The sequence below is a fragment of the Macrobrachium rosenbergii genome, chromosome 23, assembly GCF_040412425.1.
Source record: "Macrobrachium rosenbergii isolate ZJJX-2024 chromosome 23, ASM4041242v1, whole genome shotgun sequence".
Lineage (NCBI taxonomy): Eukaryota > Metazoa > Arthropoda > Malacostraca > Decapoda > Palaemonidae > Macrobrachium > Macrobrachium rosenbergii.
This window is the reverse complement of record NC_089763.1, coordinates 52,511,643-52,532,963: the sequence shown is the minus strand read 5'-3', so window position 1 is coordinate 52,532,963 and position 21,321 is coordinate 52,511,643. Positions and strand designations below refer to the sequence as shown.

Genomic DNA, 21,321 nt, shown 5'->3' with positions numbered 1-21,321 from the left:
GTGATGGCTTTCAAAGAGACTTTGCTATCACAAATCTGGCCAAAACTGACTGCTATCACAGGTCTGGCCAGAACTGACTTTATCACAAGAGACTGTCTCTTTGCAGAAGAGTTACCTGTAAGTGAGAAGGTAAAAGATGGTAAGCATTGAAATAATGAAATGATCAAAACTGGATTTTTAATGTTACATGCATGAAAACCTTACTTTTGAAAAAATTCTCTCAGAATTCAACAAAGGTGTCTAATTCCTGTTTTTGAACTTTAGTTTACTGGTGCTATCTAGGTCAGTTTAGTCTGTACTTTTGTTCCATGATCTTCCTTGTAAAAAAATTGTCAGAATTTACTCACACATCCTGTTATACTGTTACAGGACCTAAAGCTAGACAGTGATCCATCAGGTCTTTTCTTCATAGCTCAGTCACTAATGACTGTTCAAGGAATATTTGGCTTAATTCCAAACATTTATGGTAAAGGGGATGCTGCTAAACAAGTTTATGAACTTATGGTGAGGATGAGACGTGAAATGGGTGGAAATGAACCACAGGTAAGATTTGAACCTTTAGTTTTTAGTACTCTTTTGACAAAGACATTACTGTACAGTTCACCCAAGGTCAAAGTAACATTTTCCATTTTTTGATATCAAGGAAGCTTGTGTGAACTAGTCTTTGTTCACTTCACTTAATATTAATACTGCAATAATAATTTACCTGAGGGGTTTGGTCATTAAGGTTTCCTTGTATCCTTGTTTCAGTGGGTGCATAAGTGTTTTCAGGATACTCAGAATAATTTTACTTATATTAACTATTGTATCCTTATATATGGTGTACAAACCTTATATTTTACCATACTACTTGTCAGTGTTGTATTAGTCAAGAATTGTTTTATCAGTAGGCAAAGGAATTTTTGTCTTTCTCTCAACAGGTACCCTTCACCAGAGGGTAGTCTCCTTACACATAACATCTCAAACACCATTTGTTTTGATGATTCGGCTGCCTTTCATCTTTTTTCCTGCCTCCTAACCATTTTCTTTGTAAGAAATGCATCAGCTATTGTGCTGTGACATTTTTTGAGGTCCTTTGAAACATCCTTTTGGTACCTAGTTTTACTACTTTACAAATTTTACCTTTCATCTGTGTCCAGTGACCTCTTCCAACCAAGTTGTCCAACTTATTTATCTTTCTGTAATCCTCCCCTCCCCTGGCCGTTACATCATTTAGCCTATTTCACTGGCTTTAAGACAACTTCTGGCTTTTATTTCACTGGCCCTTCCAGTTCTTTTGATAGTATAATGAATTACTTCTGTCTTAAAATATTATAAAATTCAAATGATTAAAAATTCTGTAACAAAAATATTTTGATTTGTTATAAATGTTTGCATATTGCTCATATTCCACCCAGTTTGGAAAATGACTTTCATATTTTGAAGTGCTTATATTTTCCTTTACAGTGTTGAAAGGCAGTTTTTATAGTCATTGACTACCCTTACTTTCTTGGACTCTCTCTCTCTCTCTCTTGTTTTCAGGGTGGCCTAAGGTACACTTAATTAGGTGCTATTTTAGCTATTGTTCCATTGAGGCAAAACGTGTAGTCCCTTTTCTCAAATAGTTTCACTCTGCATGCTTTGATGAAATTGTCAATCCCAGAATTGTTAAATTGAAAGACTTGTTGACCCTCTGTTGGAATGAGGAATTCTCTCCTTTCTTTTAATCTTTTTTACTTTCATTTTACAACTTCTTTATTAACAGTCCTGCTTAATGATCAAATCTATTAGAGGCTTCAACAAGGAAACTTTCACTTCTTGATAATTTGCCTCAAGGTATGGGCATAAAGCATGTGCTGTTTTATCCCTGTAGGTTATGTGGGAAACTAGCACACAGAACTTCTGCCAAAGGTCTCAAGCTATTTTGTGGAAATATGTCTGGAAGGCTTGATTTTGACACATTTTTAATTATTTTAGATTTATTGTAGTTTTTTATTTGTGTTTTGTTATGAAAGTAAGTGAAATAAGGTTAGAGATCATATTTTTTCCATGACTACTGGATGTGGTGAAATTTATTTTTCTGTAAGTTGGGTATACAGTTACCTTATATCATGTTACTGTGTTTGTTTAATATTCATTTAGCTCTGTTTTTATCTTCTTTTTGTCACCTGGTTTGTCAGCCTGGTTGTTATCATGTTTGTCAGATAGTTTTTAGTGACTATTTAGCCTCTTAAAATCTTATGACTCATCAGTCATATAAAGTTGTTATCATGTTTTGTCAGATAGCAATGATTTTATGTATTACCAGCTTTGTGGCTATTCAGTTATATGAATTGATCTGATAAGCTACTGTGACGGTGCTTAGTCCACAGTTAAAATTACATGAGCATTTCTAAGGGTACACTGATGACTGGAATATAATGCACATATGTGAAAATTACAATCACACATTACCAAATTTATAGAGCTCCTTCTGACTAAAAGTGGTGGAATACAGGATTTAAATTAATTATTCTTGTGTAAGTACAATGGTAATATTCTTAGAATTCTTTCCTCATATCCATTTAGTTGGTATATTCCAAGTCTCTACAAAGATTAAAAACTCATTATCAGGAATTGTTTACACATTGGATAAGGAGTGCCTTCACTGGTAGGGAAATGTTCATCCTGAGAGCAACTCAAGGTTCCTTTTGTTTTTCAGCACCCTGAGTTCAAGTGAAATAGGTTTGCTTATGCCATATGAAGTACACATATATTAGAAGATGAGTTTGTTTAGTATTATACAATATTCATTTTATTTACAGAGGTGTAACTAAAATGCTTTATTCCTAATGAATATGAAATATATTCACAATGTTTTTTTTTCAGGTGACCCCCCAGATAGACCAGTTAATACTCATAGATCGTTCTGTTGACCTTATTACACCTCTTGCAACTCAACTTACATATGAAGGATTAATTGATCAGTTTTATGGAGTCAACAATTGTAAGTTACATTGCATCTTTTTATTTTGCTTAAATTTTTTTATTTACCACTGTATAGTTAAACCATTGTCTATATGCTGGTTTGATAGGTGCTCACTTTTTTTACAAAATAATTTTAGATAAGATAAATGCTAGCCATGACCCCAGTTAAAATAAACACTCCAGATTTTTAGGGAAGCTAATAATGTAGGCTTACTCCCTGGATTGAAAAAACGCAAGATACCCAACCAATGTAGATTATAGATTATTATCCCCTCCTCAGTGAGTAAGAGGTAAGCAGCAAGTTGCATTACAGTCTCTTGTAAATTTAAAAGTGTCAGCATCCTTAACACTTCCAGGAATACTCATCAGAGTCATTGTCTTGACAAGTTTTAGACTTGTTATCTGTGTGTGATTCTTAGTTAGTCTTATTTACCAGATAATGCAGTAAATGTAATCATTACAGTAATTTCTAGAGATTAGTTTTAAAAATAAGAATGTATGACTTCTGCAACATAGGTACTGTCAAGCTCCCAGGAGACAGATTTCCCCAGCCCAACTCTGAGCAGAGCAACATGGATGAAAGTGCTTTCCAGGAGGTGAAAACAGTTCAGCTCTCTTCCTCTGAAGCCTTGTTTGCAGAGATCAGGGACTGCAATTTTTCAGCTGTTGGTCCTAGGTTATCAAGGCATGCCAAATCAGTTGTTGCTCAGTATGAAGAACGTCATGCAGCAAAAACAGTTGGTGAACTGAAACAGTTTGTTCAGAAAATTCCTCAGATGGAAGTATATAAACAATCTGTTGCATTACGTAAGTGTAATTTTGTAGTTTAGTTACTTAAACTAGTGAATGACCATGTATTCATATTTGCAAAAAACTTACATTTTGATTGATTTACTTTTTCACCAATTCACAAATCATCATAGTAAGTAGTCCTTCCTCTAAATTGGTAAACCTTGTTTTACTAATGTATATATTGTTTGCATAGGCCATTATATATGTCAGTACTTATACTTTATAGCAATATTGTATTGCGCTCATTCCAGTTCAAATGAAAAATTTTTCATTACAAAAACAAGTGTTTTCATTGTTTTCACTCAAACCCATTAGCCAGATATGTGCCTAACATCATACCTTAAATGTTCCTAGGATCAAAAGTCTCCTGTCTGTCAGACACATGTACCATCTGAACTGTCAGGTTTGTTTTAACTAATAATCTCTCTCTCTCTCTCTCTCTCTCTCTCTCTCTCTCTCTCTCTCTCTTCCATTCATTTTCCTATGCTCAGCCTCACTCTCCTCTCAGTATTTGCTTATTAGCAAAAATAGTTGTCTGTTATGTCTGAACTCTACTTGTACTAAATTGGCCATATTCTTTATTACAGCTTGAATATTTGGTCATTCAGATCACATGATACACATCATGTACACAATAATGAATCCTTTATATTCTGCCTTGACTATGGTAACTGACCCATCCATTTGTCTGTCTTTCCAGCTGTCTGTATGCCTGCTAATCCACTGAAATAAAAGTCTTTTTACATTGGCCATAACTTTTGAACTATACTAGATAAATTACATACAACTTGCATGTACACATAATGAAGCTGATGAGAGGTTAAAGTCACTGTCATAATTAAAGGCCAAAGGTCACAGAGGAATTTGCCACTTGGGGGGGAATTTTGTTTCTCAAACATATCTTATATAAGTAAACATAATGACCTTATGAAAAATTCTGTTGACAGACACAACCATTGCTGAGCTCATTCAAGAACAAATTGCTGCTGGGAATTTCCGACCAGCATTGCAGATGGAGCAGGAGTTTCTAAAGGGCTTAGATACTGATAAAGTAAATCCATTTATAGAAGACTGCATTGCTCAGAAAGAACCTTTATATATGGTGAGTTATTGCATGTATACATGAAAGTTAATATAAGGTCTGATTGTTTTAAAATTTAGCTTTTTAATGTGAACTCGTGAATACTCTTATGCAAATACAAACCTTTTGCCTACAAGATACTTAACCTCCAGTCACGGAGGGTGTCAGACCGTCATCACGTAATGTTGCATTGTCATGAGTTTATAAACTTTTGATGTAGGATTAAAAATTTTGCATATGTTTAGCTCTTAAGTATCTTCTCTTTCATACTTGGATAGGATTTTTCTACTCTTGATTTTTCCATCATTGTTTCCATTGCAGAAATATAAATGCTTGTATTTATTTTGTTGTTCTGTAGTTTAATAATGTAAGCATTTCTTAAACGTTAAAATGTCTCACATCATTTTTTGTTATTTAATGATTGTGTAAATTCACAATAGTATACAAAGTTTTGATGAAGAGTGATCAATTACAGTAGCTGTATGTTGCTACCTTGAGGAAGACTTCTTATTGGCAAAGCATCTACAATGTTTTCAGGAGTTTGAATAACCAATATTCTTGGAATAACCAATATACTTGAAGTATGGTCTATGCTACCCAGTGAATAAAAAGAGATACCGTATATTTCCGTGTATAAGACGACCTTTAAATTATAAAATTCACCTTTAAAAATTGGGGGTCGTCTTATACTACCATTCTAAAAATCAAGCCTTGAATTCTAAGTGATGTTTATTGGTAGGCTAGCCTCAGCCTCGGTGTGATAACCATCGACACAAATGAAAAGATTCACATTATGAAATAAACTGATAATAAAAGTAATAAAACCATTTTTACCTTATACATTATTGGCATATCTTCATAATAAATGGTCTATTTGGTTCAGTATCAATGAAATCAGCTTTTATTTATGCAAGCCCAGCTGACAAAATGTAGCCTAAATATTGAGTTATGGTTGCGTTCACAGCAACCTGTATCATTCAGTAACATAGTGTAATTACAGTATTAATTAATAACATTTTTCATTAAAAAATCAGGCTGTTTGTAACTGTTTGGAACAATTCAGTCATACAGACGATAATTACGTACGATAATTATCATACCTTATCATCTGTTTGTTAGGGGTTGCTTATGATTGGTGATCAAACGTAAACAAAACAATGGCTTCCCTTTTAGGCGATGTATATAGGAAAAACATGAGACAGAATCGACTTTGTCATTTCATTTACCGTATATACTCATTAACGCGTGATCTTGCGTATTGTGCGACCCCCAAATTTTCACCCATAAAAGATTATTTTATCATATGTCTCGTGTATCATGCAAGTTCCTTTTTTGAGAGACCAAATTACTATGGACTGACCTCGTTTACTCCATCTCTTTATCCCACCTTCTAGTTAAATAGTTTAAAAAAGTAAAAGTGAACTATAAAAATATCGTTAGTTATGTTGTACTCAGTGAGTAAACTAGTGCAGCCATAAACAACCAAACGAGAAGCAACTGTTTTGCTATGAACATGGTCTAGGCTATGGCTATGAACAACCAAATTGGATAACAGCTGTTTTGCTTGCATTTCAACCATCGTATGATAGTAAACGATTACTGTAGTTATGTTACAAATGACGTTAAGTATAATAGGACTGATATACAGTGTATTTTACATTTTACCCTTATTTGCTATGGAGAAAAGATCACAAGGAAATATACTGCTAAATTTAAGCTGCAAGTTGTAGCTAAAGCTGAAAAAACAATGTTCAAGCGCCAGTGACTATAAATTATCGTGGATCGGCAACATGGATGAAACTCCTAAACTTCGACATGCCATCAGACTCAACAATAAATAATATTGGAGAGAAAAGTATTTTAACCAAAACTACTGGGCATAAAAGAACACATTTTACTGTTGTTTTAACATGTATGGCAAATGGGACGAAACCTTCCCCATGGTTATCTTTAAACGGAAATTGAATTGATGCCAAAACAAAAATTCCCGGAAGGTATCGTTGTCCACATTCACGAAAACCTAAGCAGTGCAAATGGCGCATGATCGCTATGTTTGTATTTTATAATACAATTAGTAATATGTGAATACATACAGTTTTACTGGATACAGTGAAGTAAAGCATAACGTGTTAAAAGATCCATGGAAAAGATGCATATTCATTATGTTTGTATTTTATAATATGATACTAATATATGAATATAACATACGCTAATTTTATATTTTGTGTTTGATGCAACCCCCTTAAAATTAGCTTCAAAATTAGGTCTTCAAAAGTCTCATGATACACGAGTTTATACAGTATTTGGAATTTCTAAGGATACAGTAAGTAAAACAGCATTTGTAATTACATCATCTGTACATAACCAATATTTCATAAGATACCTGCTGTTGCAAAAGCTAGCCTATACACAGATGGTTTTGGAATTTAGCATTCGTCTTATACTACAGATATGAGATAAATTCATGAAAACTTGTCATAATTTTTTACCTCATCTTATCTAAAGGTTGTCATATACATGAAAATATACTGTAAGTAATTAGGGCTTTTCCAGATTTAAAAAAAAATTTTACTCCCATGTTGAATGTTAGTGTCTATACTTTACTCTATGAACTGAGGAGTACTTAGTCTTTCAGTCCAATTCAACTTTTAAATTAAAAAAAATATTGCAACTTACCAAGGCAAAGTATTTGATTTTTGCAGCTGTCTCAGTGATAATTTAAATGTCTCTTTAAACCAAAATAAGGCATCAACCTGGGTTCTTCTTCCGGTTAGCTTCAGTGTATGCGCCAGTCTTTTGAAAGATAAGCTCCACTTAAGATTCTTCAGCCCCATCCTTTCACACATCACTGATGTTAAAACACCTATCCACTTCTGTGCACAAAACCCTGGAAGATGCTCCTCTAAGGGATCTTACCCTGAAGAAAACAGTTGGTAGCCATAGCCCCAGCTAGGCAAGCGAGTTTTTCACACAAATAACCTGGAAAGTATTGAGTTGTCCTGTTTGCCTTGTTTCCAACTGTATCCTGCAATGTTATTTGTAATTCCATCCTGGCCTGTTGTAAAGAGCATCAAGATTTATCTTTGTAAGACCAAAGCTTTTATAAAAGGAGAAACTGAATGCCTTTGCCCACCAGTGTGAGTAAGACAAGTGTCTTACTCATCAGGTCATCTTAAGAACTTATGATGATATGAGGGGCGTAACAAGGTGGCAAAAAGCGCCACCGCGGCCGAACTGGTTTTTATTGTGAGCGAGCAGCTAAAGTACAGCACTATCCTGTACACACACTTTGTCCCCTTATGTTACTGGCAAAGGTTCGAAAATCCATGCAAAACAAAGGAAATTTCGCCCATAAGTTCTCACTGCTACATCATGACTTGTCATAAAAAAGAGGCATATTGTAGTCTGTTTTTGTACGGTAATTGTTTTTGTTTTATAATATTTTCATGGAAATTTTACTCAGATATGTTATAATAATAATTTTAGAGCATTATTATAAATATTTTAGAAAAAACTGAATTGCCGTTAAATTGTGTTCATTGTATTAACACTTTACAATCTTACATTACCTCACTTTTTGTGGTTGTGGCCGCTAAATGACAAAACATACTATAATGTTTTTGCATAAATAGGCGAATAAATTTCCTTTAAAATGAGGTATGATTCAGGTCTTTTATAAGCTTTTCAAGAAAACTTTATGATCATTTTTAAAAAACGGCGCTTGGCACCTTATTACACTGAAATGTATGATTTCATAGCATCTAGTTTAAATGTAAAAGGTAATTGAATTAAAGCTTTATGTACATCTCAGACCTTTAAAAGAAATAGAGAAGTTTCTTTTATTGTAAGGTTTGCTTTGTCAAGTTCCCTGAATGCCTTTGTGCATATTTACCTTTGGATCATAACTCATAAATCCTTTGACATGTTCTTAGTTGGAAGTCTTACATCTAGACAGCTGCTAGCCACAGTATTAGTCTTCAAAAAAGAGAGGATGTTTTTGACTCTGACTCCTCTTTCTCTTCTTTTTAATTTGGTCACTCGTCACACACCTTAGGTGGGATGCTCTTTTCTGTGTTGCTGATTCAAGATAAGTGCTGTTGTCTGCTATCTGCTCAGTCCTGCGATACTGACTACTTTTACCAATAAGGTGCTAGTCCATTTCATGACCCCTTATTAGTCCTCACAATTCCTGGGCTATCAGACATGGGCATTCAGTAGTTTGCTGGTTCCCAATTCCTGGGAGTCAGTGCATTAATTCCAGTCAGTCATAAAGTGATGGATTTTTGGTGATAAAACCAGTAAAATTTTCAAAAAGAATTTTATTTTTTTGGTTCCAATTACCTTGAAATGTGATTGGTGTGGAACAAACCCATTACATTTTGAGATGATTTGCTCTTGTTCCAACCCCACATAGCTTGCAGGGTGGTAAGACAACATGAATTACCATTTACTGCCAATAAAGGGACTTCGGAACACAGATGTATGGAGAGAACTGGGGATTCTCTTCTATTTGAGTGTATCTGGCAAAGGAGTTTACTCATGTGGAGACCATCATAAAGTGATTGGTTTACAACAAAAAAATCAGTTTTATTTGTAATAAAAAAATCAGTTTTTGTTTGTATTTAGTGCTGTGTGCTTATTGTCAGGATATCCAGATACTTAATTGGCTATTCTCAGCCAACTTTGGATTATAACTTGTAGAAAAAGAAGTTAGATGTTTGTTTCTGTAGGTATGAAAACCCACCATCCGTACCTTACTAACCTTACTGGATGAATCATACAGTGTTGAAATTTTTTGTACCCCCATTATGTTATTTTGCAGTACAGCTCATTTTGCCATATCTATCACAGTGTGCCTTGCATAGCACTTTAGACAGTACTAAATACATTACTAAATGTTCTTTGCAGCATACCCTCTGCCCCAGCTGTATTGCTTATTGCTGTGTACTTTTTTCCCCCTTTAGTGTTTTCTTGTTAGGCTTTATAATTTCTTCATCTTTACCTTGTTCTGGTTTCAGTTCCCCCTGATGAACAAATCTCTCATTTGAGCTAAGTGCAAGTCTAGTAATGTGGCTTGGTCTCATTGAACTACTTCAAAATACAACAATAATAGAGTAATATTATTTAATCTGTATAATTAGTGCTTCTTTGCTAAATTGTATTATTCAACATACAATTCTAATATTTTTTGGATGTGAGAGGAAATTTTATGAGCACGTAATTTTACTTTTGTTTGTTGTATGTGGGAAATATAAGTCCCTTAAATTACAAGGAGACCCAGCCTCTCCAGTTGGTGTACACATATGTCCACCTTCTGTAGTTTACTGTATACTGCTCTTCTCATCCATTAGTAAGAATCCATTACTCATCTTCTCAATACTTAGTGTATATTGTGGCATATGGAATGTAATTTCTATGTATCAAACCTGATTGCGTAGAGCTTTGTGTATTCTTTATTTCATCACATTGATTACTACAGATAGAATCATGTCATCTTTGCAGGTATTGAGACTGATATGTCTTCAGTGTATTGTCAACAGTGGTTTCAAACCTAAGGTACTTGAGCATTATAAAAGGGACATAATTAGCACATATGGTTTTGAACACTTTCTTACCTTAGAAAACTTAGAAAAAGCTGGCCTTTTGTACATACAACAAGGAAGGAGTACTTATGCTACCATACGGAAGACTATGCAGCTAACTGTAGATGATGTCAGTGAACACAATCCAACAGATATGTCGTATGTTCATTCAGGGTAGGTACCTGTAGCGAGTGGTATGTCTATAATATGTCTATTTTCTGAGCATGATTTCTTTAAAAAAACTCACAGTAGCATGACTCTTCAAATGGAGAAACAAATCCACAGTTATGTATATGTATATATATTTAAAGATAAAACTGTACAGATAGCTTTCGGGAATCTGTTCGATTCTCGAAAGATATCTGTGCAGTTTTATCTTTAAATATACATGTACATAACTGAATTTGTTTCTCCATGATTTCTTTTTTCATTCCTTTATTAATTTGGAAGTTTTCATGAAAGGATTCATGTTTTAGACATAACTTGCAGTTATACATTATTGTTTGGAATCTAGAGTATGTGGTTGGATCTTGGCAGTTTATTTTTCAATATTCACAAGATTAGTTTCTGCCAGTGTACTGTTATTATTTTTCTATTCAGGTATGCTCCTTTGAGTGCTCGTCTTGTAGAATTTCTGCAGTGGCCAGGGTGGAGAGCTATTACTGGTGTTTTGCAACTGTTACCAGGTCCTACACTTACTGAAACACAACAACTTCCAAGTGCTCTAAGACAGAGAAGTAATTATTTTGTTGTTTTATAACATTTTATAGCTCATTAAAGCAATTGAAATCATATCTGTTACAGTATTAGAACTTAGAGCCGAAAACTAATTAATGTAATAAATATGCTGATAGTGTGCTGACACCAAAACTAAAAAGGTTTGCTGGTATGCTGAGCACCATTGCAATGGCAAATTTCTGATATAGTCTTTTGCCCATCCTCACACTTATCTTTTGATTATCAATTTATCCAAGCTCCATGGGAATTCAGGCAACACAAAATTGCTTGCTTCACAGTAAACCTATTACATGTAATTACTGCACTTCTGAAATAAAAAAAAAAAAACAGCATTCAGCACTTTGTGTAGGAGGGCTGTTCCCCAGACTGTAAGCAGCTAATATAGTCTAGATTCATGCATCTGCTGTCCAGTGAACAGATATCATTACCAGCTCTTCACTCTTAATTTTCTTAGTTAGAGAATGCCCTATGTTCTTTTCTTTAAAAGTACATTCATTGTATTGTGTAAGCTTATGCCAAACTGTAGGGGCTTTTCTATTTGACACAATTGGTGCAGAATGATGGGAACAGATTCAGAGGTTAAAGAAAACTCTTTTCACCTATCATAATTTATTAACCTTAAAATTACAGTGGCCTGAAGACCTTCAAACAGAACCTTATCCTAAATTTATTGACATTTGCCACAGTTTAGCAATTATTATCTCACAATACTTAATCTAACTTATTTCCTACTTAGCATTAAATTTTATCAAAACAATCTTCCTATACTTAACTTAGCCTAACTTAATACTATCAATAGTCAAAATATTATCAACAAATAATCCATCTCTGGCATATATCCCATTCAAGTTCCTTATCTTTCTTAGCACTTCATCTCAGAATAATCCAAGAAAATCACGGAAGTCAACACATAATTTGGGGATCACTACGGAGTTTATTTTAGCTATGACATCCAAGCTGAGGGAAGAAATTACTTTGGAATTTCTCCATGCAGTCTTTTTCTACACAAAAGCCCTTCTCTCCTTCCAGACGAGAATCTGAGATCTCATTCACAATAAAATCAGCCTACAGATATTTAAGCACTTTCTCTGACCCTGATCCCATTTAGGACAATTGCTGTCTTAAGTAACTGACATGAAAACTTCACACTAAGGCACTTGAAAATGGTTTGGTCTCACCAGCTGTTTGACTGCTTTGGTAGTTGCCAATGTCAATTTCCTCTTCCTGGTAAACCTCTTCCAGTTCAGGCGAAGGGAAACCAATTACTCTGCCCTATCACACTCAAGTAAACTGCAAATAAAAAAAAAAACATGAAAACATACATTAGACATTCATAACAAAAACCCAAAATAAACACAATAAAAAACATTACAACAACAAAAACAAAACAGTCAATTCACACAAATCCTCTTTCATCATACAAACCCAAACTTAGCCTACCACAGAACCCACAAGCCATATCCAGATCTGAGTAAGCAGACATACTGGCAACCTGGGACTGGAGCTATGCCAGGATAGTAGCCAAGCTGATGGCCCATCAGTGACGAGATCCAGGTCACTCTAGTAAGGATAGCCAGGCCAAGCTACATCGGTTTTCAGCTCTGAAGGTATGCCAGCCCTCAGCTTTTATGGCTGGAGGGAAACAAGGGCCAGCCCATGACCCCTTCAGCTCCTGCAGCCAGCACTACTCTTAAGGAAAAGCCACATTACACCCACTCTTTGAGACCTTTCCTGCTTTGCTTTTCAGCACCAGACTCATTCAAGAACTGCTCTGATGCACAGAACCAGAGCTGAAAGAACATGGAACCAGGACAAAAGATGTGGAACATAACTGCTTTTTCACTTGGAAGCTGCTTTGATACTCAAGATTCTAGCAACTCCTTTAGAAGGAGCCACAAGAAAAAGTCTTTGCAGCTCTGGATGCTTTCCCATGAATAGTGAGACTTGGATTACAGGCACTATCGTAAGAATCATAGTGAGAAATATGGTGACCACTAGGTTCAAATTGGCAATGGATCCACTCCCATTCTCCATCTCACTCCCACTCTCCATTGGCAGTCTGTGTGACTAGGATATTTTACGTTTCATGAATGAAGTGTGCCCAATGGCTCGGTTTATATATGAATGGGACAAATGTTTCAACAGAAGACTTGAGCTTTGGCTGAGGCTGTTTGCAACCATACTTGTTTTTTCAGAGTGAACCTCAGGATGATCTCCAAGTTGCTGTTTTCTGTGCAGAGATTTTAAAACTGTGACTGCCCAGTGCCACAGGCTCTTTAACCATGCTTTGGCTTATGCCACTTATGGTAGCTCTGATCATTAGAATGGTTCTGCTCATTAAGGTGGTTCTAATTCTGAATGCTGGAGTGGCTGTGGTCATGATTACGGTCATTAGAACTTGGGTCGTGGAAACCAGAGCAAGTTCTGGATCTAGATCTGGTCAGTTTACAAGTTTGGTCATTGAAACAACACTGGTATTGTAAGAAGGAACTGTTCCTCTCATGGTTCTGACTGCTTTAGAGGCTTTGGTAGAAGTTCCAGTCATCAAAATGGCTCTGGACAAGACAGTTGAAGCAGTTCTGATCTCTTTCCATTTGTCTTTGTTTTGGTTGTGGCTCTGGTCATGACTCTAGAAATAGCTCCACTGTGAATCTGTGTTTCAACCAAAGTGGGACTGGTTTATCTAGTGATGAATTTATTCACCTAAATTTTAAAATTTTACTCAGCTCTTTTGGATCATATGAAGATACTGAACGTTCATGCCAGAAGCAGAACCTCAGTGGCAAAGGCTCTTTGATATAACAACTGATGCTCCATCCAAGCATGCATAGCTGCCTTTAAATGTACCTGACAGTGTGGAACTTATTCTGTGACGGGGTGTAGCTAAAGGTGTATTGATACCATACTACAGTATTTTATTGATAGCATTTCTTTTGTTTCTCAGGTGGCAGAAAAAGTTGCCAGTCTCAGCCATAGAGGTGATGGTCCATGATTACTCTAGTCATTAGCTGAGTGGAGTTGAATTAGGTCTTTCAGTGGATATGAGGTGGTTTTTTTTTCAGCACTCAGGGGACGAGGCTTCTCAGGAGAACCCTTCAACATATGATGTAGTGTTGTTCATTAGTCCTAAGGACTCTTATTAGCTTCCATATGAGCTTTAGTTCAGACTTCTTTAGTTTTCCTGTGCCAGTGAACTGCACACTATCTCAAACAAGATAAACAAACTGAGGATTGGAAGTCGATAGGTCCATTCTTGCAGCAGTCCTTGTTGCAAAAAAATACAAGTAGCCAAGACCAATTCATTTGTCCTCCTGCTTATGGGTCACACTCTTACCACACGTGGAAATAAATGACCTCCTTCTGTGCTCTCTTTGAGCACTTTTTTTCCAGTAAACTCAAGAGGTTCAAGGAAGACACTTTCATATCATGAAAACATTTTTTTGAAGTTTATAAGAAGTGACTGATGGCCAAGCAGCACAAATTATGGTTCTTTTCCATAAAAATAGAGCTCATTCAGCCTCAGTACTTTTAAATGGTTTAAGTCTTGATGTAAACACGCCTTTCATGGTATGCATGTGGAGATGGCAGGCAAGTTTGCAACATTCAGCTGAGGTGTGTAACACAGGTGATTAGGTTTGTAATACTGCAATTTGATCTGGTGTTACCAGTGAGACAGATGGTCCCTTTTTGAGGAAAGTCACTTTCTTATCCATTATGACATTAATCTTCAACATAGAGCCCTGAAGTTAAACACTTTCACTTCGTACTTAATGGATAAGTGCTTCTGCTCTCAGGAGCACCCTATGACAGTGCAAGTCTCCCAACGTGGCATTTCTTGACTGGTCTGAAGTAGAGAATGGACATACTAAGTCACCTCGTACAAAATATACCATCCAAGTTACTTTTGCTCATCAGGGCTTATGTTTCAGAATGCAATTTCCTGTATGTCATTGAATGCTTAACATCAGTCCCAAGGAACTCTCATATAGATCCCATAGGTCTGAATTAACCCTTTTTAGGATTATTGCAGTCAACAATGCTTCGCCTTAACCATGAGTTTTGAGCTGATTGTGGGTATTGAGTTTGTTGTGAGATATAATTTTTAGAAAACAAAATTATATTTTTTCATGCAAACCAGTACATAGCAATCCCCCTCCTCCTCATATTTTGCAGCTGATTTATCAGAGTGCAAACATAATGACTTGTAGCTGTGTGACACCCTGATATCCCACCCACATGTAAAGTACTACATGCTGACTGCAATTTTCTTTATTTCGAGAGTGGATGAAGCATCTGGAGTAATTTTATGTTCATAAATGAGCTAGTAATAAGTAATGTGAATGGAAGAAAGAAAGTTTTATCAGATTATCTTTTTTGTCAGTAATGTAAACCACTCTATTTTACTTGGCATGCACTCCTCCAAGCCCTTCATTTGATACCATTCCTAACTACCATTTACTTTTGGTAAGAAAGAACCTGGAGCATATGAGAGGATATATTAACAAGAGAAACCTAATGCACTGATGAGATGTAAAGGTGATGTTGAGCCTTTTGTAAAATACTAGTAAATCTCCAAGTATTTGACTGAATTAGTGTTTTGATATTATCTCTCTCTCTCTCTCTCTCTCTCTCTCTCTCTCTCTCTCTCTCTCTCTCTCTCTCTCTCTCTCTCTCTCTCTCTCTCTCTCCTTTATTAATACAGTTTTTTTATCCTTTATATCTTTATATCAGGGGGTTCTGGAGGATCAGTACAAAGTGGAACAGATGGAGGAACAGCTCTTGTGTTCTTTATTGGTGGATGCACATATTCAGAAATTGCAGCATTACGCTTTCTGTCATCTCGGGTAGATCAAGGTAGGTAATGTGAAGTGTGACAGTCTTTATGATATTTGCACTGTACACCATAAATTTTACTTATTGTTTTTGTACTCAGTACTCTATAGAGCTCTTTTATAAATTGCTTAACATACAATAGGAAACTAAAAATAAAAATGGCATGAACTTCATCTTGCAAAGTGACAAGTGTGTAATGGATGTAATTAACTTTAGTTTGTATGTTAACCATCCCAACACCTAAACTGTTGCTGTCACAAGAGACATAAAGCCTGATTACCAGTTTCTTTCTTTGTGGTGCCTCAGTCTGTAGTATATGAGTTTTAAAAACAAAATTCATTTCTTTCAGTATGCATGTTACCATTTACATAGTCTCCATCATCCATCACACAAAATTTGAAAGTCGGAAAGTAGAAGACTGTAGAAGAAAAAGGACCAGTTAAGGTTCCCTCAGTTTCCTGGTGGTTAATTGAATCCCTTTTCTTATATTAAGATCCAGCTGTAAAAAGCCATATGGTCAGAATATGGGCCAGCTTGGTTAACATAATGGATTTGTATTGAAAAATTTGTTTTATTTTAAGAAATGATATTTCTTCCCTTACAAATCCATTATTTAAACACTTTGTGAATTGCAGTATAGGTTAGAGGATGTTAGTAGGTGGAATCCCAGGAAGGAGATAATGACAGAGACTAACAACTCCTATTAAACAGAGGAGAAATGTTTTTATGATTCAGAATCCCATTTTTTACACAAACTATCAATCATTAGATGATTATTTTATTACCTTTGAAAGAACACATCTGCTCCAGCTGGCTGGACTTAAACCACTGCTTTATATCAATACTTGTTCCATTGTTCTTCCTTAGAGATTGATTGAGTGCAGTAATGGGAGGCATGCTTAGTGCTTTACAATTAATGGATAATTAATGGATTTGACTGAAAAATATGGCTTTGCATCATAAAAACATTGCTTGTGTAGTAAAACCCATTAATCAAAGGGTGGGATGATAGAGAAACTTCCCTAGACAGCAGTTGTGTGATCCAGGCAGTGGCCATGTTCCAAGAGAGCACTTGACAGTGGTTCAGCTTCAAGCATGGTGTTTCAAGTATTGACATCCAAAGAATAAGGAAACAAGGCAATGGTTTGTAAGGAACCGAGGAAGAAGATCCTTCAAAACTGAAACCTGTCCTGCCATAACTACCAGGTAAAAGGAATTGAGAAATCGTCCCTGAATGACAGCTCTCAAGAAAGTAAAAGAATTCTGTTACCAGTGCTTCAAAGACTCAAATCATACTTAACTTGGCTCCAAGGTGTAACTGATTATCTGCTTAACCCACAGGGCAAGGAAGTAATTATTGAATTTCACAGTGATCTGTCAGAAAGAAAAAACAAATGAAAAGGGGCTAACAAGGTTTTATGAAGTAAAACAACTCATCAGCCAGATTAATCTGGAAAGAAGGACTTTTGCCTTCGTACCATAAAAAAAAGCCTAAAAAATCTTAATTTTTTTGAAGAATTGAGAAAAAAGTCCAATTTTGCCCTCTTTTGTGTGTGTGTATGTGTGTGTGTATGTGACAAGAGTTAGCCTACAAAATACCAATGAGTGGGGTTCATAAGGTAGTTCTTGAAAGCAGACCAGAACACCAGGGGAATCATGTAGCCAGAAAGTATATCCATACAAGAACACCACATCTTGTCAGAAGATCATGGGCTTCAGTGAGGCTCAGGTTCAGACCAGTTTCAAGGAGACAGATCACACTGGACCTGAGTTAGACGCATCAGCTACAATCTTAAAGACCTGTCAAAAGATGGATCATGCAGACCTAAGGCAGAGACATTAGACACAGTTACAGTGTCCATAGAGAGATGGATACAGAAGAGATCATATTGGTAGAGGTGGACTTGCCAGTCATTATAACTAGGTTGGTGACCGTACATGTACACAAGACTGGTCTACTTGTAAAGCTGAAGATACCAGTCACAATTCAATCATGGCCACTAAGATTGTAGAGGAGATACCAGTTATGGACACAAAAAAATTTGGAATTGAAGCAAAAACTTCATATGGAAGCAACAGGAGTTTTACCAGACAGAATTAAGACAGTTACAGTAGAACTGAGACCTAGATAGTAAAAACTTAAACCACTGACCATGATTGGCTTCAGCCATCTGGTTTCCTGACTGATGAAAACTTTAGCCACTTTTGAAATGAAATCTGATTCTGACTACCATGGCTCATTCTTCAGCTCTGAAAATTCCAATTAGTTACTGTGCAGTTTATGACAAAGGTTGAATAGTCTTTGGTTTCCTCCCTCTCATTTAGTGTAATTGACTTTAGAATAGAAAAATACATTATTTTATATATCTTTCAAATACAGGTCATTGCTGTATTTCCCCGTAGGGGGTTAGTGTCGTCAGTGCACCTCATGCGGTGCAATGTAGGCATTACTTAAGGTTCTTTGCAGCGTCCCTTAAGCCCCTAGCTGCAACCTCTTTCATTCCTTCATATTCTCTTTCTTCCATCTTATTGTCCACCCTCTACTAACAATTGATTCATAGTGCAACTGCGAGGTTCTCCTCCTGTTCACCTTTCAAACTTTTTCACTGTCAATTTCTGTTTCAGCACTGAATGGCATTAGTTGCCCCAGTGCTTGGCATGTATACATAAAATCTGTAAATCAATCAATCAATCATTACTGTATTTTACAAATCATGCCCCTTCTTCCTACACAAATTTACAGCAGCATCATTCTGCTATGCAGGTGCATCAGTGGTACTCTGTTCATGAGATGTCAACCACTGTGAGGTATTTATGAATTTTGAACTTGGTCTGCTCCACAATTTGGACAAATAACTTTTTTAAGACTATTGGTTTTATGTATGTATCACCATATTTATATCTCATGTTATTCAACAGGGGGCCCCGAATATGTTATAGCCACAACCAAGATTATAAATGGTACCTCATTCCTGAAATCCCTCTCTGACGAGCTGGTTCCTTAGCAAACAGCATTGAAATAATTTGGTTTACAACAACACTCACCTACTACAGAGGCATGAAGCTTTTGGAAGGTTAGATCTTATGACTTCATACACTTGAGAGCAAGAGTAATTTTAAAAGACAAGGCTTGATGATAATGATTACTCTGAAATCATAATAGCAATGGATATGAATTTGTAATTTGTTGTATTGTTGAAAAGATATTTTTATATGAATACAAACAATTTTATTAAATTGACAAGACAGCTTATTCTGCAGTAGTGTATGCTGTATTTCTAATTGTGATTCATGTTATTTTAGATTTTGAATTATATTTTGTATAATTTCCTTTTGTCTTTAAGGGTTATTGTATATATATTCTGTATTGTATTTAATATTGTGAATAATTACTTCAGATATGATTTTATGTTGTCTATATGCAGTCCACGTGAAATTAAGCTTTTGAGTATGATCTTTATTGTACAAAGGTTATTTACTTGTTATATTTAAAAACATTCCCCTGATAGTTGTTTCATTTAAAGTGATACATCCTATTAAGATGATTTTAATGTTGTCAAATGTTTCTGTTAGATCCTTAAATTACATTTATGTGAAGATGCAACTTATTGAGCATACCAGCATACATGAGTCCTATGGACAATATCTTGATTCATATAGCTAACAAAATAATATGCATTTACATAAGGTAAGGGAAGATAAAGTGCATTTTTTGTTTGATGTAATAATAAATGTCACTAAGGTAATTAGCAGTTATGCAGATGCACTGGTACCTTGGAAAAGATTTTCCATATCGGTGACACTAAACCAATGCTAAAAAAAAGCAAGTTGAACAGTTGCTAAAAAACATGTACCCCTGTGTATGATGATACGGTTTTAATTGCAGTGAGGAGATGAAAATGATAAAATTAACTGCAAATTACAGAAGTCTTGCTGAACAATTCATATTAATGGGTAGATGCCTGTAACCCAGATACATAATTCACGAGATTCAAGAGTCTGCTATTAGGCAGGAAGTATTTTCTTAATACAAGCCTATTCAGGTGCTATTCTAAGCTCATGATCTTAGGCGGTGACCACTTACATTATTTTCATTACATGAACTTAGAGGACCTTACTTATGTTCAGGGTAGAATTCTCCTAGTTTTCAACGTTTCTATTTAAGTCTTTAATAGCATAAGAATGATGTTTATTTCTCTGTTATTATTTTCACCCGGGTGACATCGGGACCCGATCCAGAAAAAGGATTTTGACAAAGGAAAATCTATTTCTGGAGAGGGGCCCGTGTCACCCGGTGACCCACCCCCTGTTTTTTCATTCTCTCCCCTCCTTGATAAACTTCATTCTAGTGAGGTGGGTGCTAACATGGAATGCGGCTAGTGTTGCCTTGTATACAGTCCGCGACCGCTATCACTTCGTTCAGGATATCCTCCTCCGGGTTTTCCTCTCTTGGCTCGGAGTGCGCCCACTTCCGAACAGTTCATAACCTTCCCACATTTTGTTCAAACATGATCGCTTCGAATGTTCCGTTGACTCTGTTTTTATGTCTATGAGTTTTGTCCTGTTAGCCCGGTTTTCTCTCCGGTTTTCTCCGGGGTTTTCCTGGTCTGACTAGGCTTTGGCTGCTACGGTACTCTGCACCGCATCCGTTCCAGCATGCCTTTTTCTCATACGTTTTTCGACTGGTTTTGTCAAGTGCAGGAATGCTCCGCTGTCCTACAACAAACCAGCGGTCACGGAGTCTATAGCTCCCATTCCGATGCGCAGTCTGTTTTGGATTTATAGTTTGGCACGGAAGGTTATGAAGTACGCTATGTTCTCCTCGAGCAGGCTTCTTGATGAACCCGTAGGTTTCATATATACCTGTCGGTTTCGTCTCCCCAAACTCCGCCTCATGTGACTTATTCTTGACTCTGAAGGTTGTAAAGTATGCTATGCTCTCTCCGAGCAGGCTACTTGATGAATCCGTAGGTTTTATTTACACCAGTCGGTTTTATCGCCGCCAAACGCGCCTTTGGCTTATTATTAGTCGTTTGGCACCCGGCAGGTTGCGTTATACGCTATGCTCTCCCAAGCAGGCTACCTGATGAATCCGTGGTTTTCATATATACCTGTCGGTTTTACCCTCCGTCAAGCTCCGCCTCATGTGGCTTATTAATAGTCGCTCTTTCTAACTCCGTCTCCGGGCGGGATTCTCGTTAATTCGGTAGGTTTCATATAAACCTATCGGTTCTCCGCCTCTTGTGGCTTATTAATAGTTAATCTTTCGGTGTTTGGGCTCTCTCTCCGGCGAGATTCTCGGTGGATCGGTAGGTTTCATATACGCCTATCGATTTCCTCCGCCAAACT

General features: G+C 36.3%; 1 protein-coding gene across 2 annotated transcripts in view; it reads left to right on the top strand.

The window, feature by feature from the left end:
• car (vacuolar protein sorting-associated protein 33A) overlaps positions 1-19,478 on the top strand; it is a 57,227-nt gene extending 37,749 nt beyond the window's left edge. For both annotated transcript variants that reach the window (XM_067126028.1, XM_067126029.1), the window contains exons 4-11: positions 370-543; positions 2,848-2,965; positions 3,463-3,753; positions 4,686-4,840; positions 10,322-10,575; positions 11,002-11,138; positions 15,871-15,993; positions 18,892-19,478. In XM_067126028.1, the coding sequence (XP_066982129.1) occupies positions 370-543; positions 2,848-2,965; positions 3,463-3,753; positions 4,686-4,840; positions 10,322-10,575; positions 11,002-11,138; positions 15,871-15,993; positions 18,892-18,977 (1,338 nt within the window). In that variant the 3' untranslated portion in view covers positions 18,978-19,478. The remainder of the gene's footprint in view (positions 1-369; positions 544-2,847; positions 2,966-3,462; positions 3,754-4,685; positions 4,841-10,321; positions 10,576-11,001; positions 11,139-15,870; positions 15,994-18,891) is intronic.
• Positions 19,479-21,321: the final 1,843 nt, after the last annotated feature.